This window comes from Lates calcarifer, linkage group LG24, assembly GCF_001640805.2.
Source record: "Lates calcarifer isolate ASB-BC8 linkage group LG24, TLL_Latcal_v3, whole genome shotgun sequence".
Lineage (NCBI taxonomy): Eukaryota > Metazoa > Chordata > Actinopteri > Centropomidae > Lates > Lates calcarifer.
In genome coordinates, this window is record NC_066856.1 from 6694861 (window position 1) to 6713354 (window position 18494).

Here is an 18494-nt window from a genome sequence, read left to right on the forward strand (position 1 = left end):
GAGGTTGACATCTGCATACAAGCATTTATTCTCCAGCTTCCAAGAGATAACACAGAGGGCCAGAACAAAAGGCATCACTCTTATTAATTCTGGGGCAACATCCAACATTAGGAGTGACAGTTACATGTACAAATATATAATAATTATTTGATATTTTGCTCAGCTGTAGAAGAGACTGCTGTAAAAAGTTAATACATTTGTGTTAATGAGAAGGCAGTTTAAATGAGAGTAAGAATAATTTAGTACTTATTAGTTATCAGTTGTTTTGGCAGATGAGGTCCTCCATAAAGACAGCTGTTTGCTAAGCTGTCTCATGTTACCAGGCTATGACAGTGTTGTCTCTCTCTCCCTTCACGTGGAAGGCAGCCTAAATAGAACAGGATAGTATGTTAGAGGCCAGCTGACAGAGCAGAGGCCTACTGCTGCTCAGTGACATGGAGAGACTGGAGCAAGCTCTGTTCCGCCTGGAACAAGGTAGGACAACTCTGAACTTTAACCACAGCATGTTAATAATACTGCACGGTCGGAGCTCAACTATTGCACCCGCTACTCCACAACACCACCACTACACTGTCACCTACAGTACTAAATGGTGGAGCTATACTACAGTCAGCTGTAGCTGAATAATACAACATGCACCATGTCTTACAGATTTAACCTTTAAAACTGCAGTCCTGCAGTCTTGTCAGGGACGTGGTTTCTTTTTCAAGTCTAGTCTGTGAAATGTACTCAGAGGGAGCAGGCTGTATATTTAAGGAATGTCCTGTTCCCTTCACACAGTTACCACACACAGATTTATCCTGTCCATCTGAGGACTGAACCTGTTACTCCCGATTATAGACTAATCTGAGCAGTTCATTGTTTTAACACTGATAATATAACAACACACACACAAAAAAAGATTTGTGTTCAAATTGTCGCAAATTGTTGGTGCGCTTTCACTCAGGATATTAACTGAAAACAGCATACTGCAATAAATTATTAAAAATGATCAGATAAATCAGAAAAACCTGGAGGATTATATACAAAATGTGAGCAGATAAATTATGCATCTAGCATCTAAGCCAATTCATGGTTTCCACATCTGTATGTCTCCAACAGTACGTGTGACATGCATTTTCATCTGCTTAAGACTGCATGCCTGCACAGTCATGTGCAAGAAAAGTAAACCGGACACGTGTCGTGCAACAAAAGTATGTCATGATATATGTACTGTGTTCCACATGCTTGGTTCTATTTTTGTTATGGTGCAGTCAGACCAAAATCTGTCTGGTGAAATTTACTGTGGGGTGTGAGCAAAAGCAGCAAACAGCCAAAACAATGATGGCATGGTAACTGCTCTTACATAAATCAGAAACAAACTAAATTCCTTCATTTTATAAATAGAACATGAAAGGTGTGTGAAGATCTGTAAATTGTAACTGTATGATTTATGATAAATTCAATAACTTGTGGTCTGCATGTTATGATTGCTTTCTAAAATGCTAATCAAGCTCCAGCAGAAACGTACTGAAATTGCCATAATTCTCTTGAAAGTGTAACTCTAAAAGTCTAAAAGTGCATGCTGGTGTGAGTTGTGCTTCCTTCAAATAGTTCTCATTAATTCAGCATGGGAAGCTGAGTACACGGTATGCTTGGCCTTCAAGTAGTTAAGGACCCCAGCCCTCATCACTTCTGCTGTCCTCAGGTTTTGAACTGCAGTTCCGTCTTGGCCCTACCCTTCAGGGTAAGGAAGTCCAGGTCTACACTAACTACCCTACCAAAAGCCACAAGTTTGATAGCCAAAAGTTCCATCCTCTGGACTGGGTCTATCCAAATGGCCAGGAGGATGACTGTGATAAATACTGCAGACTAGACTTAATGGTGGCTGGATCTTACCAGTACTACTTCTCCTGTGGGTAAGTTGTTTTGTCACCACTACTGCATTGGTGAATATTGTATGTTGCATACTACAAGCTATAAACTCTGAACCTGAGTGTAATATCTTACCAGTCTGACAGATTAAAAACAATCAGGGGTAAGCAAGCCACCGACAAAATTATAGTGCAACAAAAATATCAATACACCTTCAATAATAGATGTTGTACATTCATTTCTAATCACAACCCAAGTACTTATTGCACACCCTACTGTAATAACATCAGAAATATTTTTTTCCCATACATTTGATTTCTAGTCAATAAAACACTGTAATGCATTGAAAGGTCTCAACATGAGTCAACATGTGAAATATTCACGTGTGTGTGTCTCTTCCAGAAGCCACAAAAATTACCATTTATGTTTGCTTTTGTAATTTCAACAAGAGTAAACAGAAACATTTGCACAAGTATCATATTTACACTGCACTGACTCATGAGCACAACACAAAAAACACAAATCTGATCAGATGGGACATCCACCTGGAGCCTGCAAAGTAACAAAGTGAGAGCAGAAAAAAGGACTGTAGTGCCCAGTAAATTACATGAAGCATTAAACTGACCGTCATTTACAGTATCTTCATATGTGTCCAGTCTAGGTGTTCATGCATAAACTAATATATATGTTTTTCGTTTGTTTTTGACAGGGATAAAGAGAAAGTGAGTGGTGGCTACATTGTTGTCGATCCTGTGTTGAGGGTGGGAGCCAACAATGACATCCTCCCACTGGACTGCATCAGCAGCCAAACATATTTGGCCAGGTGCCTTGGCCCACTGGACAAATGGCTCGACAGGGTCAGAGTCGCCAAGGAGACTGGTAAGTGGACAGGACAAAGCAAAAGAACAATTTTCTGAATACAGTACCAATATAATACACTGATACAGATATTGGATATTGAGTTAATATGAACTTTCCACATATTGTTGTTAGTAGTACTTGCTTTAAAATGCACTAAATGCACTTTAATAACAGAAGTCACAGGACACAAACTGGAGACCAAAGAAACTTTTTTACAAAATTTCCATATTTCCCCCATATATACATTCAGTCATTATTTCTATACCTGTTTTAGGGTTGTCACATTAAAAAAAAGAAAAGAAAAGAGAGTTCAATACCAATAACTGTAACTGTCTTTGACAAAGTGATCATCTGATCAATCAAAAACATTGTGTAATCTGAACCATAATAATGGGTATCAATCCCAAATAGTGTTGAAGGCATGTCACCAGTGTGTCAGATATTAGCTTTGGGATGAAAATGCATCCTCCATTACAGAATCTGCTTTATGACTGATTGCTCAGAATCCAACAGATTAATGACTCTCTGATCTCAACAGTGATGATAAGTTCAGTTTCAGGATTAATGTTACTCTTGGTTTTGTTCCGTCTAGGCTACAACATGATCCATTTTACCCCGCTGCAGAAGCTTGGTGTGTCTGGCTGCTGCTACTCCGTGGCTGATCAGCTGGAGTTAAACCCTGACTTCTCACCCAATGGAAGGCCCTGTACTTGGAGAGACATTGGTGAGCTAGTGGAGATGCTGAGGAAAGACTGGGGCATGGTCTGCATCACTGATGTAGTCTACAGTCACACAGGTAAGTCATGGATGGGTGGGTGGATGGATGGATTTTATGTAATAATCAGTGGTGGTCACATACCACTGTATTGTTCTGTGCTGTTGTCTTATTTTTATCAGCTGCTGCAGTGACTCCTGTATGATGAGTGAAAAATTATCTTGTTTTATTTTTAACAAGGATAGTGACTGTGATGTCGTGGAAATAAACCACAGCTGTTGGCCTTTCCAGCAGGCAGCTGTGGCTGTTGCATCACCTTCTCAGTTTCCCCATTGACATTTAGTCTCTATTCATGCTGAAGGTCATACACATAGATAGACTGGGTGCACTTTGAAAGAGCATGACAAGTAGACCTAGAAAAACTTTTTCTCACAGATATTAATTTTCACTAATACTACATTGATCAGTATAGTTTGAATTCTGATTTTATTGTTTAGCAAAGCTTTAATTAAAATGATTTGGTATTGGTATACAGCATGACCTTTGCTACACCACCTTGTGTCATTAGTTTGACTAAGGTGGTTAGGTCTCATCTCTAAGTTAAAATAATATTTTAAGGCAAATAAACAGATTCCAGTCTATACTCCATAAATATGATGTAGTTAAACCTGTGCTCTTAAGCACCAGTGATCACCCATGATAAATGTGTCTTTGACTCTCAGTGCATTCCCTGCAATGTGTAAGTAGCTTCAGGTTACCCCATTGTGAAAAAAGTCTGACATTGAGAAGACCCCTGATTATGCCAACTTTGCTTGTTTACACTGAATCAAAGAATATCAGGATATTGCCACTCCTGTGTGTGGTTTTACATCATAAGTTGGCATTATGGAATCAGAGTGTAACTCAACACCATCAGTGTGTGTCCTGCAGTGCCAGCTGTGCGTTTCACACAGACACTGAGTTGGTCTCTACCAGCTTTGGTGGTAGATTTGGGCAGGTTATCCCCTGGGCTACTCCAGGACAATCAGAGACTTGTCCTGAAGCCACTCCAGTATTGTCTTGGCCGCAGGTCATTGTTGTGCTGAAAGATGAACCACTGCCCCGTCCCAGCTGACAGCAAATGGCAAGACAACAAGCCATTTGGTGTCACAGCAAAAGGTCTATTGTCCCTAACAGTTGACAGTGATCTTTTTGTAAATAATAGATTTTAGGTTTTATTTAGTGAGCGAATAAATACTGACACATCACATTATCCATAGCAAAGGAGTCAGTCATACAGGAACAAATATGCAATGTAACAGCTGCTTTTGTCTGTAATTTCTCTCCTCTCCTCTCCTCTCCTCTCCTCTCCTCTCCTCTCCTTCTCTTCTACCCTGTAGCGGTTGACAGTGAGTGGATTCACCTACATCCTGAATGTGGCTTCAACCTGGTTAACGCTCCTTATCTGAAACCAGCGTGGGTCCTGGACAGAGCTCTGTGGCATCTCAGCTGTGAGGTGGCTGATGGGAAATATGCTGAACAAGGAGTGCCCGCACTTATTCAAGATGAACAACATATAAACGTGAGAGTAGCTCATTGTTATCAATTTAATGGTAACTAATGGTAGCTATCCATTACACACATGCACACCTCTATCTTAAGAATCTGATGTGACGTTTTTTCCCCCCTGCATGTGTATGTATGTGTATGTGTGTCAGGCGCTGCGCTGCATACTGTGGCAGCAGGTCTTCTCCAGACTCAGGCTGTGGGAGTTCCTGCAGGTCAGTGTGGACTCAGCTGTGGAGCAGTTCAGACAGCTGCTACAGGCTGGTGAGACGACAGTGATGAAGGAACACATAACAGTGATAAGAAAAAGAAATGTAATAATTCACAGTATTATTTCAGTAAGGATATGTTTGAATATATAATTAAGTGTTTTAAACCAAACAACAAAGAAAAACAAAAAATTAAAAACAAAATATATTGCAGTTCTGTAACATTTCTGGATGCCACAAACTGTTGAGAATGCTGATGAGCTCTGTCTATGGACCTCTGTTCATACAGGTGGTTTAGGTGTCAGGTCTGGCTCCAGTCCAGAATCTAAGAAGCAGCTAAAGATGGTGCAGGACCCTCAGTACAGACGCTTTGGAAATACAGTGGATATGAACTCTGCCCTGGACATATTCACACCTCACAGGTGACTCCTCTACAGCCATGACATTCTGGACTTTACTTCTCATGTGACAGGAACAGTGGGCTTGGGTACTGGAAATTGAGACATTACAGTAATACTATTACTGTTACAGCAACAAGATCATGTCATATGTAAACTAAACCTTTCTCATATCAGTTAAAACATATGGCCCTATAGTTTAATGAACATGAAAGAATTACAACAGAAAATTTGAATAAAGAAAAATAATAAATACAACAAATACTAATTATCCTCAGCTCTGTTTTTTAAATCAAACTTAATTTCTGTCATGAAATCCTTGGAACCTCAGGAAAAGATTGATATACTCTCAGGAGGTCATTATTTTAGAAGTTTAGGAAAACCTAATGGACAGGATATTAAAAAATGTTTTTACTACTGCAATGAAAACAATACATACTGAAATAATCACCAACCATATAATGTTATCATCATGTTTTTTTTTTACCAAGAGCTGATGTATTAATGTGATTAAATTCTCTCTGTCCCTCTCACTAGTGACAGTATGAGCCCGTCAACCACCCAGGACTGCTGCAACTGTTTCAGAAGGAGACTGGAGGAGTTGAACTCAGAATTGTATAAAGAGATAAACCAGCATGCAGAGCAGGTGTCTGTGTGTGTGCTTGTGTGTGTGTGCTGGTCTGGTTAACAGATCTCTTCACTCCTCCCTGTTTAACTTTCTATGCTCAGACTTTTTTTATTGAAACCCCACTTCTGTTTTATCTCCTCAGGCGACTAACTGCATTGTGGAAAATGTAATTTATGAACGTCTTGCTGATCAGGGGCCTAAACTGGGTCCAGTCACGAGGAAAAACCCTCTATGTCCCAGGTAGTCTCTAAAATTTCATCTTCAAAATTTCTTGAGATTCTAATGAATTTTTGGTTACCTAAAAGGAGTAATAATACTTAGTTGTATGTAATGTTATTGTCTCTGAGTCTGTGACTGTACATCTCCAGGTATTTCACCTTTCCATTTGAAGAAATGAACTTTGAAGAAGAAATGCAACTGATGGAGCAGAGAGAGAAGGCGTGTTACATCCTGGCCCATGATGGCTTTGTGAAAGGAAAGGACCTGCAGTGGGACTTTGCTGAGCCAGGTAAACAACAGGGGCAACGGTAACTAATGCCTCTGCCTCTGCTGACACATTACTACTACCTGTTGATCAGTGGAATAGTACAAAGCCAGGGATGTGTGTTTCATCACATGTGTGCATGTGTGTCCTTGTGTATGTGATTGACCACTCATAAAAACAAGCAAACAAACTCCACAGGATACCTGAAGCCAAATCTCTACATGCAGCCATTCAAATCTCACACAATAAATAGAGGGATATTTGCACCACCATGTTCCCTAATCTGCCATTTCTTCTTCTCATATTGTCTGCAGGCTCAGAGGTCTACCTGCGGAGAGAACTGGTCTGTCAGGGCAGCACTGTCAAGCTTCGTTATGGGGAGAAACCAGAGGACTGTCCTTACCTGTGGACTCGTATGAAGGCATACACAGAGATTACAGCCAAGGTCTTCTCTGGAGTACGCCTGGTCAACTGCCTCTCCACCCCGGTGCATGTGACTGAGGTATTCTCTAACTATTCTTTCTGTTGTACCACTCAGCTGACTGATCATGATTCTGCTGAGCATATACACTCATAAATGTGTTACATGAAAAATGTATTGTTTGTCAAATTAGTCAGTACCTGAAGCGATAAGAGCCATATACAAGAAACAGTGTATGCTACACATACACACACAGATTTAAGAAATGTATAACAAGTAAAAGTATAACAACAGATTAAAGCATCACTAAGGCACACAGTGCAGAGATGTATAAACTATAGAAACTATGCAGCAGTTGCAGCCAACAAACAAAAGTAAAGCAAAAAGAGAACAGCACGGTGGTTTGTGAGTTACAATAATCAGCAAGTTAGTTGCTGTGCTCACCTTAACATCATTCTGTGAGCCTTGTGCTCCATAAAATCCTCCACAATCCAGATTGAGATGTACACATTTAAAATGTGTATTTTTTGAAGCATGTGAGCTCAGAGCAGCTGTCACCTCTCTGGACACGGAGCTCTGACTTCCTGCGGCCGCAGACACGGCATCAGCTTCTCTGCTGCAGCTGCTGATTTAAATCCTTCATTTTGCTCCATTCTCAAATGGTTTATTATGACTTTTTATGTGACATTTGTTTTTACTGTATCGACTGCAAGTCAAATTGAAGCCAAGTTTATTTGTTGAGACAAAAAAGTGACTTGTTACTGTAATTAAAGTAAATGTGACTTCCTCTTATTTTCTCTGTTGTCCCATTTTCTTTGTTGTCCCATTCGGTCTCAGTGGAATATTTGAAATGGGACCAGTTGGATAAGACGTGATATCAATATCTGAGATGGCTGGTATACAAACAGCCCTCACTGCTTATTATTTTTAATTAGCTCCAGGTTTTCAGTAGCAGCAAACCAAACTAAGCTGTATTTTAACTATAGCCTAATCTTATGCTTTAAAATTGATGTTTGGATTAATGGCAAGTGCACCATCTAACCTCTAAAACGTGCAAGGAGGGAGTAAAGTTCTTTGCAAATAGCTGCCAAAACTGATCCACCGAAATGACACAGATCATTTGGGAGAAGCATGTGTAAAATTTTGACAGTCATAGGCATAGGTTATTTCTGGTGGATAGACATAAGGTTAACTGCTGTATACTTTATGTGTTGGTCCCTGTAGGCGATGCTTGCAGCAGCCAGAGCCATCAAGCCTAACCTCTATGTGATAGCTGAGCTCTTTACCGGCAGTCAGCTTATTGACAATGTCTTTGTAAACCGCCTGGGAATCACCAGTTTGATGCGAGGTACTGACCCCGACCCTGATTCTGTGTCCTCGCTCCTCTCTGCTCACTGCTGTGCTGGAGAATGCACAGTTTAGACAAAGCACTGCAAAGCCAACTGGAATGTGAAGAACTGCTGTGGGAATGACTCTAAATCTCTTCTTCCGTTTCTCTTCTTTCTATTTTTTCTGTCTGCCTGTGCCTTTTAATGTAACTGCATCTCACATACATGAATGATCCATATTGTCACTGTTTTTTGTCATTTCAAATATGTTGTAATACAAACTTGCTAAACTACACATCCTATTATTTTCATCTGATTCCCTAATCCCATCAATCCAAACCATGATTCATCATCATGCTGTACATCCAATTTTTACTCTCTATTTTTTGCATGTCCATTCTGTCCATCTATGCATCTCCATCACCCTTCTGTCACTCCTCTTGTTATCACTCCTTTCTTAACTCTTTGCCTACCTCCGCATGGTGTGATGGTGACCCTGCTGGCCATGTTTGGTGTGTTCTGGCTCTGCAGCACATGCTCAATCAGGCTCGTTCTCTGAGACCAGACCTGTATGTGGTGGCTGACCTGTTTATTAGCAGTGAGGAGCAGCAGAATGTCTGTGTGACTAGGCTGGGCATTACCTCACTCACCAGAGGTAAGCAACTACACCAGCACTGTTGTGGTTGAATTTGCAGCTTCCCTATACTTGTTATATTGGGGATCCAGCAGTTAAGCATAGAAGACAATACTAAAGTGTTATTATAAAATGAGGTTTAAATGTGAAAACATGCTTTGCTTCCTGGCTGTGCTGTTAAGGGGTGAATGCATTATTCAGCAGAACTGACTGTAGCTGCCAAGTATTGCATTCTCTGTTATTTCAGCACAGGTCATTATTAGATATATGAGCTGATAAACTATTTAAGCCATACATCTCCATACAGTGAACAAAGTGACAGTGTGGATACAGGTGTTACATGTATAAAATTCATGGTTTGCCAATCCATACATGTTTATTAATCCATTCCAGTAGAGACCATCACACAACTAGCTTGGCCTGCACACAGCTCTTCAGAAGTGCTTGCTGATATGATGTGCAGTGGCTTCTCTTCCCTCTGTTTTCTCTGCTAGATGCTATAGATGTTGTGGACCATCAGGAAGAGGGGCACTGGCTGTCTTGGTTTGGCAGGGAGCCTGTAGGTGCCTTTGTACAGCCCAACCTTCGGCCTCTGATCCCAGCTGTCGCTCACACCATGTTCGATGGACATGAGCCCCAGCAATTACAGCCCCATTCAGGTATGTTTTCATCTTGAATACAGATTAAATTACCAAAAATTTCTACTACACATTTTCTACTACCACTGCAAAATCTATAGTTACTGGTTGTTCAGACTGTGACATCAAAGTTTGTCTAAAAAAAGAGTGGATCTCTGACAACATTTGAACAAAAGTGTTGTGTACACTAGGTTGCAGTGAATCTGTTTAAGATAGATGGAGGTGAGTTAAACAACTCTAAATGCACATGCAATTTGAAGTTAATAACTTTCATGGTATTTCTGTTCTGGGTAACTGAAAGTTACCGGTCAACATTGTCTGAGAAAATGGTCTATAGTAGCAATAACATTATCATCAGGAGGTAATAGTCTGAGGGGCCAAATTACATGAGTAGGGGCAGTGTTGGATGAGTTCCAGTCCACACTTGGTGGATGACAGCATGAAGGCATGATGTTGTCCATTTTCTCACAGTGCTGACTTGCAAATAAAAATGAGATGGTTAATTTTAGGCCACTCTTTGCCTGTTGTGTTATTTCAGAAGTGTTCAGTTTACGATTTCCTCCCCAACTCTACTCTGGTTTCTATGGCCTGTTGTGCAACAGGCAGCACCAGAGGGCACGATGAGCTGCTTCATCAGGTGATCAAATACACATAAAGTACCACAGTATGGCAGTATAACCACTTGTTTCTGTGTGTATATACATACATGTATTTTCATAGTTTCATGTAAATCTGTTCGTTAGATTTTGTAATGCAGTATGCTGTCTAGTCATATCGAATAAAAAGTTGATTTACCAATGAACATAAATATCCTTTGGTCCTGTCACCACCAACACTTTAATGTGATGCTCAGATCTCAGAGGATCATAAGTATACTTGCTGGAACTCTGAGGCCCACACATATGACCAGGTCAACCTGCAGACTGGGATCCTGGCTGGAAAGTTGGCACTAAACAGGCTTCACCAGGAGATGGCTGCTGAGGGCTTCACTCAGGTCTGTTCTCTCATTTACATACAACATTATTATTTGTGTTGCATCATAATATCCCCTACCCATATGTCAAAAATTGTTTTGAAACCTCTATTTTAAATTTAAGAAACAGTATTATATAGTATTAACTTCACATGTAATTAAATAATTTAATCTCTCAGATATTGTGGAAGCTCACCTTAGTCTTACCCATGATTACAACTCACCTTCATGGGTGGGCTTTATATATGCATCACAAGTAAAGCAAATTAAAGATTGATGAAATAAGCTACTAAAACAGTGTAGAGGACACACTTCTTTGTTCTCAGATGATAGAGTAAGTGTTTTTCCTCTGATTCTCTGCTGCCATGTTCTGTTCTGATGTGCAGGTGTATGTGGAACAGCTGTGTGAGGGCGTGACTGCAGTGACCAGACACTGTCCCAGCAACCACCAGTCTGTGGTAGCTGTGTTGCGAAGGCCGGTCAAAAATCCAGAGAGACACCATTATAAAGATGATGTTCCACCTATGCGCATACCAGGTGATAGTCTTATCCTAATCATCAGAGGCACCCTGCATCTACTCTCAGAGGGGTGAATTGACCTGGATTCTGTCTGTTTATTATCTTCACAGGTCAGGTTAAAGAAGTGGTGCTGGAGGCTCAGACCATTGTGAGCAACACCAACAGAAAAGATGACAAAAACATCAATGGCCTGCCAGTGTGTACTGTAGAGATCAATGAACACATTCAGGTGTGTACTGCACTTATATTCAGTGACATGAGGTTCTGGATGTGTTCTTTTGTATTTCTGGTGCTTTGTAATGTGGCTCTCGGTACCTCTGGGAGATAAATAATGTTTAAGCAGTAGTCCAAAACATGTAACTTTATGTCTAGACTTTAAAAACTTATTTCAAAATTGTTCCAGCTGGAGGACAGTAAGGTGGTGAAAAAGGCAACCATGGTGTCAAAACACAACGGTGTTAATCAGGATATAGTGTTTGAAAAGTTCACACCAGGCAGCATCATCATCTTTAGGTGGGTGAGTGAAGGAACAGCAAGTGTTATTCGTAATTTGACAGAATCGCTTTAATAGTTTTATGTGTGTCTGGTCTGCTTTGGATCTACTTGTGGTCTGCTGTTCTTCTACTCTATAGGGTGAGTCTGGAGCCCAGGTCCCAGGAGCAGCTGGGGGCTCTGAGACGCCACCTGATCCAGTTTAGTCCTCAGTACCAGACTGGCAGCCTGGCTGAAAACAGCACTCCATCTATTCTCACCAAACCACTGATGAGGTTTGTATGCCTTAACAATTAAAATAACAATGACAATACCAGTCATAGAGTAGGTCATTTTGTTGGTGTAACAACTTATCAATTTGGCTATCATTAATAACTAATAATTACTATTACAATGAATAATTACACAACATTGTCACTGTAGGAAGTTTGTCAACTCTTCTACCATGACGTAGGAATATTTTAGTTCTACAGTCGACTCAATTTCAGTTTGCTTCCTTGAAATAACAGCATCAGTGATAAGTACACTTCCTGATAAATACTTCTGTTGAATACTGAACAAATGTGAAGTTTTTTAAAGATAGGCTTCCTTACAGGTTGAGTAACTAGCCTTACAATCTTTTTGCAGTACATAAAGCTCATTACATCACAAGTCTATGTGTGAGCTTTTATCAGGGCATACATGTATTTTCCCTGCTCATGTCATTCTGTCATCCTCTGGAATCATCATCATCATCATCTCTCTCCCTTTTCCTTAGCATCATGTCCAAGCTGACCCTGGTTGACATGAACATGCTGCTGTACCGCTGTGATGCTGAGGAGAGAGAGGATGGCGGGGGATGCTACAACATTCCCTCTTGGCTACCTCTCAAATATGGAGGCTTGCAAGGTACCTGAAACACACAAAATAAAACCCGTGCAAGTGCAGGGTGTGCACCAGTATCATCTTCATATTTCTTTTTCCCCAGAATTTATGCAGTGCCTATATTCATGAGGAGTTTGTGGTTCCTATAGGGCTGATGTCGGTGATGGCAGAGATCCGTCCAAAGAACGACCTTGGACATCCACTCTGTGACAACCTGAGGCAGGGAGACTGGATGATGGACTACGTCTCTGACAGACTTTTGGCCAAGAGTGGGGCTTTGAAAGAGGTGAGCTAAAGTCAGGATAGCTCCAGGGCCTGCACCTGACCTGGTCAGCATTGTCACACTGGCCACACTGTCCACACTGTTGAGACATTTCTGGTCTCTGCGCAGCATAATGCAACAGAAAATCTGTGTAGTGTTGACTGATATTGACCTTTGACCTACAGGTGGGCCAGTGGTTCCAGGTCATGTTCAACTACCTGAAGCACATCCCCCGCTACCTTATGCCTTGTTACTTTGACGCCATCATTCAGGGCGCCTACACCACCGCTCTGGAGGCTGTTTTCAAACGCATGTCAAGGTGTTTGGTCTTTTTTTTCTTTGTTATTGATTTCCCTAATTCCCTAACTCAGTCACTAATTCATTCATCAATTTGACCTGCAATGATAAATCATAAAGTATCTGCTCTAGTCACACAGTTTACTTGATGACATGATCTTATGATCTGTGTGTAACTGTCTGTTGTGTTCCCTTGACAACCATAGATTTGTGCAGAACAGTTCTAGCCTGGTTAAACAGCTGGCACTGGGTTCGGTGCAGATGTGTGGTGTGGATCGCAGTTGTGCCCTGCCCAAACTCTCTCCTCACCTCAAAGACGTTACATACTGCCTTGATGAAGTTAGCAACCAGGAGGAGCAGTGTTGCGTGTCGCTGGCTGCAGGTCTGTGTTTTCACTCTCTCTTTCTCTTTTCATAAGAAAAGATGAGAAAAAGTAAGTGTGTATTCATCCTGAATGACATTCTTGTGTACACAGTGCAGAGTGGAATATATATATATATATATTTAACTTTGCCAGGCCAGAAACCAAACACAGCAGCACAGCATTTAGATTTTGTTCAACATTTGGTTTGTGAAATAAAGTACAGCTTATATTTGGGTATTAAATTGTATATGTTCTCAGAGATAATAGATGTTTATCTTTACTTAAGGTCTTCCTCACCTCTGTGCTGGGAAATTTCGTTGTTGGGGTCGTGACACATTAATATCCCTGAGAGGACTGCTCTTGCTGACGGGCAGACACCTGGAGGCTCGGTGAGTCTGCTACACTGGACATGAGCATAGGCTTCAAGATACCTAGGGCCTTGCAGACAGCCTGATTGGACTGAGGACACTGTGGTCTTTATTTCCATACCAAAATAAACTAATCTGATTAAAATGTCTAATAGATCAATTACCTATTAAGGTGACATTTTGAATTAATTTTGATGGTCAATTGTCACAGGAACATCATCCTGGCATTTGCGGGAACACTGCGTTGCGGCCTGATCCCCAACCTGCTGGGCCAGGGTGGCAGTGCACGCTACAACTGCAGGGATGCTGTGTGGTGGTGGCTACAGTGTATCCAGGAATACTGCACACTGGTACCCGATGGAGTCTCCATCCTCAAGTGTCCTGTCTCCAGGATGTACCCTGATAACACGTCTGAGCCTCAGCCTGCTCAAGCCTCGGTAGGACTGTGTGTGTTGTTATAAAAGATGCAAAGCATTAGCCATTACCAGCCTGTTACAGAATTGCAAAACGGGAGGAGTGCTCCTGATTCTGGAGGTAAAAGCAGCAGCCCAGCTTCAAATCTAGCCTGGACCCTTTGCCACATGTCATTCCTGCCAGTCAAACTGATTTTTTTTTTCCCTTTAGGATCAGCCACTGTATGATGTTATCCAGGAGGCCATGCAGAGACATGTGCAGGGTATACAGTTCAGAGAAACCAACGCTGGGCCACAGTTAGATTGCATCATGACTGATGAAGGTATTTTCATGCATTTATTAACAACACTTCTAACTGATGCTTCCTAGATGTTAGATGTATTCCCAGCTTTACACAGATGCATATCTAAGAAGTAAATGATTAACTGTCTTAGGACAGTCCAGATATAGTTTGAATGTTTCATTTGTGAATGCAAAGTAAATATCACATGACACGTTGCTAACTCTGTGACAATGTTAATAGTAATCCATCTCACTGCCACCAGGATTCAGTGTAGAGGCTGGAGTGGACCAGAACACTGGCTTCATCTACGGAGGAAATCGTTTCAACTGTGGGACTTGGATGGACAAGATGGGTGAGAGTGAGAGGGCTCACAACAAGGGAATCCCTGCTACACCCAGGTGCATTTTCTCCCACTCCTCAAGCTTGGTTTGTCCAGCAAATATCCATCATGATTTATTTTTTTCTGGTAAAATTGCTAAGGAACAGGATACCGCAGGCTTTGATTGTACTTTTTTCGTGGAAAGTGCTGTGTTGCTAATAAATGGCCTAATTGTCTGCGAAGATTGTCAGTAAAACGTGTTTGACCAACATTGCAGACTATTAAGATGCTCCTAAAACCTAGAAACCTGAAAGGTTCCCCTCTGACTGTAACTTGAGGACAAATACTCCATCAGCTGACAGTAAATCGTAGTGTATCTGGAGGCTGATGGGTTGTGGTGATGACCAGAAATTTGAAAAGATAAGCTTCTGTTAAACTGTGAGGAGGCTCATGATATCAGCAGCTGAGATGGGTGGTAGGGAGTCAATCCACACCACTCAATTTTCACTTAAGACACACCTTTCCACTTGGCACGTACTGCTATAAAGCAGCATTGTTTAGAACACTGCAACTCTTTGTATTCTTGTGTGTATGTGTGTGTGTGTGTGTGTGTGTGTAGGGATGGCTCTGCAGTGGAGATAGTGGGTCTGTGTAAGTCTATTGTACGCTGGCTTGTGAAGCTCCACAACAATGGAAACTTCCCCTATGCAGCAGTCAGCATATGCAGAGAAGGTACAGTCAATCATATACATTACATATCAGAATGTCTTAGAGTGGAGAGAAGAAACTGACCAAAACACATTTTTACCACACTATCTTAAGGCTTCCACATTTAGTTATTATGAGCTAGAGTGAAATAAAATGAATTACAACCACAGAAACAACAAAGTCTTGTCCTCCACGTTGCTATACAATGAATGGACTTAACAGTCTAAAGACCATCTTGAAATAATCAAAATGTTGATCCTAAATGTTGGATTTCAGGAGAGACATATTCTCTGTCATATGTGGAGTGGGATCGTATGATCCAGGAAAACTTTGAGAAGAAGTTCTACATTTCCCATGATCCCCTGGACCCTGAGGAGAAACACCCAGAGCTGGTCCACAAAAGAGGCATCTACAAGGACAGTTTTGGGGCTTCCAGCCCCTGGTGTGACTACCAGCTGCGGCCTAACTTCCCTATTGCCATGATGGTGGTAAGTAGTGACAGCTGGTGCGCCTGATTGTACATTTTGTTAAAATCGGTTTTTGGTTGTCAGGTTCAGTCCAAGGGTTAGGTTCCAGTAGCCAGTTCCATTTTGGATCCTGTTCCTGGCTAATAAAATACCTTGGAGAAATAAATCTGTTAACGAGTATCTGATCTCTACCTGCTGTTTTTAATTAGCAATGTTGAAAATATCCAAGTAGCAGGGATTTATCAGATCTGACTTTTGCTAGTTTAAATTGCTAGCAGTACTCATTGTCCACTATCACGAAATTAATGTTAATGCTCTGTTACTTGCCAAATGCCAAAATGAAATGTGGTTGTTGTCTGGTTCATGTGCTGCATGTGTGCATGGGTCTGCTCTAAGCTGAAAAAAATAAGGTGTTTCCCTGCAAGGTTACCAGTGGGGTCATGGGAGTTTGCCCATCCAGAACACCTGTGTTTTGTCGACATTGAAAATGGATGGATGGTGTTTGGCGCAGTTTGTGTAATGTGTGTGTGTGTATGTGTGTCTGATGCAGGCTCCTGAGCTGTTCACTGTGGAAAAAGCCTGGGAGGCTCTGAGTGTAGCAGAGAGGAAGCTGCTGGGACCCCTGGGAATGAAGACCTTGGACCCTGAGTTAGTTGTCTGCTTCAGTATTGAGAGCATTTCATGAACCACCCCAGCCCCCCACCTCTCAGCTCTGACCATGTCAATTTTTATTGAAGACTTTTGTGATATGTTTTCTTCTGCAAGACCAAGACCATTTTCAAAGACCATGCTGTGTGCACTTCCCAATACAAGATTTGATGTTGGAACTTAATCAAAGATGATTGATAACTCTCCCTCTACCTTGTGTTTCTGCAGTGACCTGGTGTATCGTGGAGTCTACAGTAACATGGATAATGATAACTTCAACCAAGCTATGGGCTTCAACTATCATCAAGGCCCAGTAAGCAAAGCAAACGTACAGCATTCTCCTCTCTACAGCAGTTACTCAGTTACGGTTTCTTAGCAGCTCCTGACAACTTTTTCCTTCTCTTTCAGGAATGGTTATGGCCTGTTGGCTACTTCCTGCGTGCCAAACTTTATTTTGCCAAGAAAATGGGAAAGGAGACGTATGATAAAACTGTTAACCTGGTGAAAAACATTCTGTCTCGTCATGCTGTTCACTTGGAGAGGTACAAATTCACAATCAGCACGTTGTTGCTGTTCCTGATCTTCTGACTTTGTGGAAGACTTCTAGCATGTTTAACTTCAACTTTCAACAATGCTTGTGATAAAGGGCCACTCTTTTGTCTAATGCCTTCTTTAAAGGTCACCTTGGAAAGGTCTCCCTGGGCTGACCAATGAGAATGGCCAGCACTGCTCCTTCAGCTGTGAGAGCCAAGCCTCATCCATTGCTACCATCCTGGAAGTCCTGTATGACCTTTGACCGCTACACCCTGAGCTACAACATCAACAATGATGCCCACCTGCCTCACAAACACATAGCTCACTGTCAATTATGTGAGACTTCATATTTCCTACTGTATAACTCTGTATTTCCCAAAGAACAAGGTGTATCTGGATGTATCTGAACCAATACAAATGTATTAAATACAGGAATTTGTGTATAAATTAGAATTTTTGTCTCTACTGATTCAGAGCTGACATTCAGTGTGGCTAAAAAGTTTTATTCTCCATATAATAGAAATTGAATGGTAGAAGCTAACATGTTGCTTACATTAGTGGTATTTTGCTTGCATTGTGTGTATCCAGAGGATTAAGACGTGTATTCCCTCAGGAGTAGAGGAGGACCAAAGCATCCCTGACTGAAACTGGAAAAAGCTTCCTATAGAACTTCATATTTGCACAACCATCAAGGAGATTACAAAACTCTGACTCATGGTAACCATTACTGTTATTGTTTGTTGAGTCTCTGTTGACCAACAATTGCCACCAATGTTCATGGCCTTCGTTGCATCTTGGCTAAAAAAAAAATATGCTAAGAATCAGAAGCTAAAATCAATAAGAACTTTTTCAAAGATTATTTTTTGGCATTGTATTGATGTCATACAGAACAGACAAGCAATCATGGGGAGAGAGAGGGTTCTGACACACAGGACCGTTCTGTAATCAAACCTGGCAACATGGCAACTTCAAGGTATCCTTCTCAAACACTAGGCTACCAGGATGCTCTCACCTGTACCAGTTGCTTCAGAGGTCCTCACGATAGCTTCTCCAAGCATGTGGGACTCTAGTGAAGCTGGCGTGAGGCCTGGGCTGGGCAACTGAACACATTCACCAATGTATCTAATATAATTTAAAAAAATGTAAAATGACATGACTTTTTTAACTAAAAGCAATGAAATGCAATCAAACTCATAAACTAGGATAAATGAGTACAAATGATTGTAATAAACCACAGTAATAACTGGGGTTAAGGACCACTGTGTAG

At 41.2% G+C, this 18494-nt stretch overlaps 1 protein-coding gene across 1 annotated transcript; it reads left to right on the forward strand.

Annotated features, from left to right (window-relative positions):
• The first annotated feature begins 366 nt into the window (after positions 1-366).
• LOC108898788 (glycogen debranching enzyme-like) lies at positions 367-17680 on the forward strand. Its single transcript, XM_018698834.2, is given in 34 exon segments — positions 367-474; positions 1688-1898; positions 2564-2733; positions 3308-3511; positions 4810-4991; positions 5128-5239; positions 5474-5606; positions 6120-6228; positions 6353-6450; positions 6579-6718; positions 7009-7196; positions 8340-8463; positions 9572-9699; positions 9701-9736; positions 10254-10352; positions 10569-10709; positions 11075-11225; positions 11318-11436; positions 11611-11720; positions 11840-11974; positions 12457-12587; positions 12713-12849; positions 13011-13144; positions 13329-13504; positions 13773-13875; positions 14066-14291; positions 14479-14590; positions 14814-14949; positions 15490-15602; positions 15855-16066; positions 16596-16693; positions 16922-17006; positions 17102-17235; positions 17372-17680. Coding segments are annotated over 34 exon segments (4545 nt in total). The 5' UTR covers positions 367-434; the 3' UTR covers positions 17490-17680.
• The last annotated feature ends 814 nt before the right edge of the window (positions 17681-18494 follow it).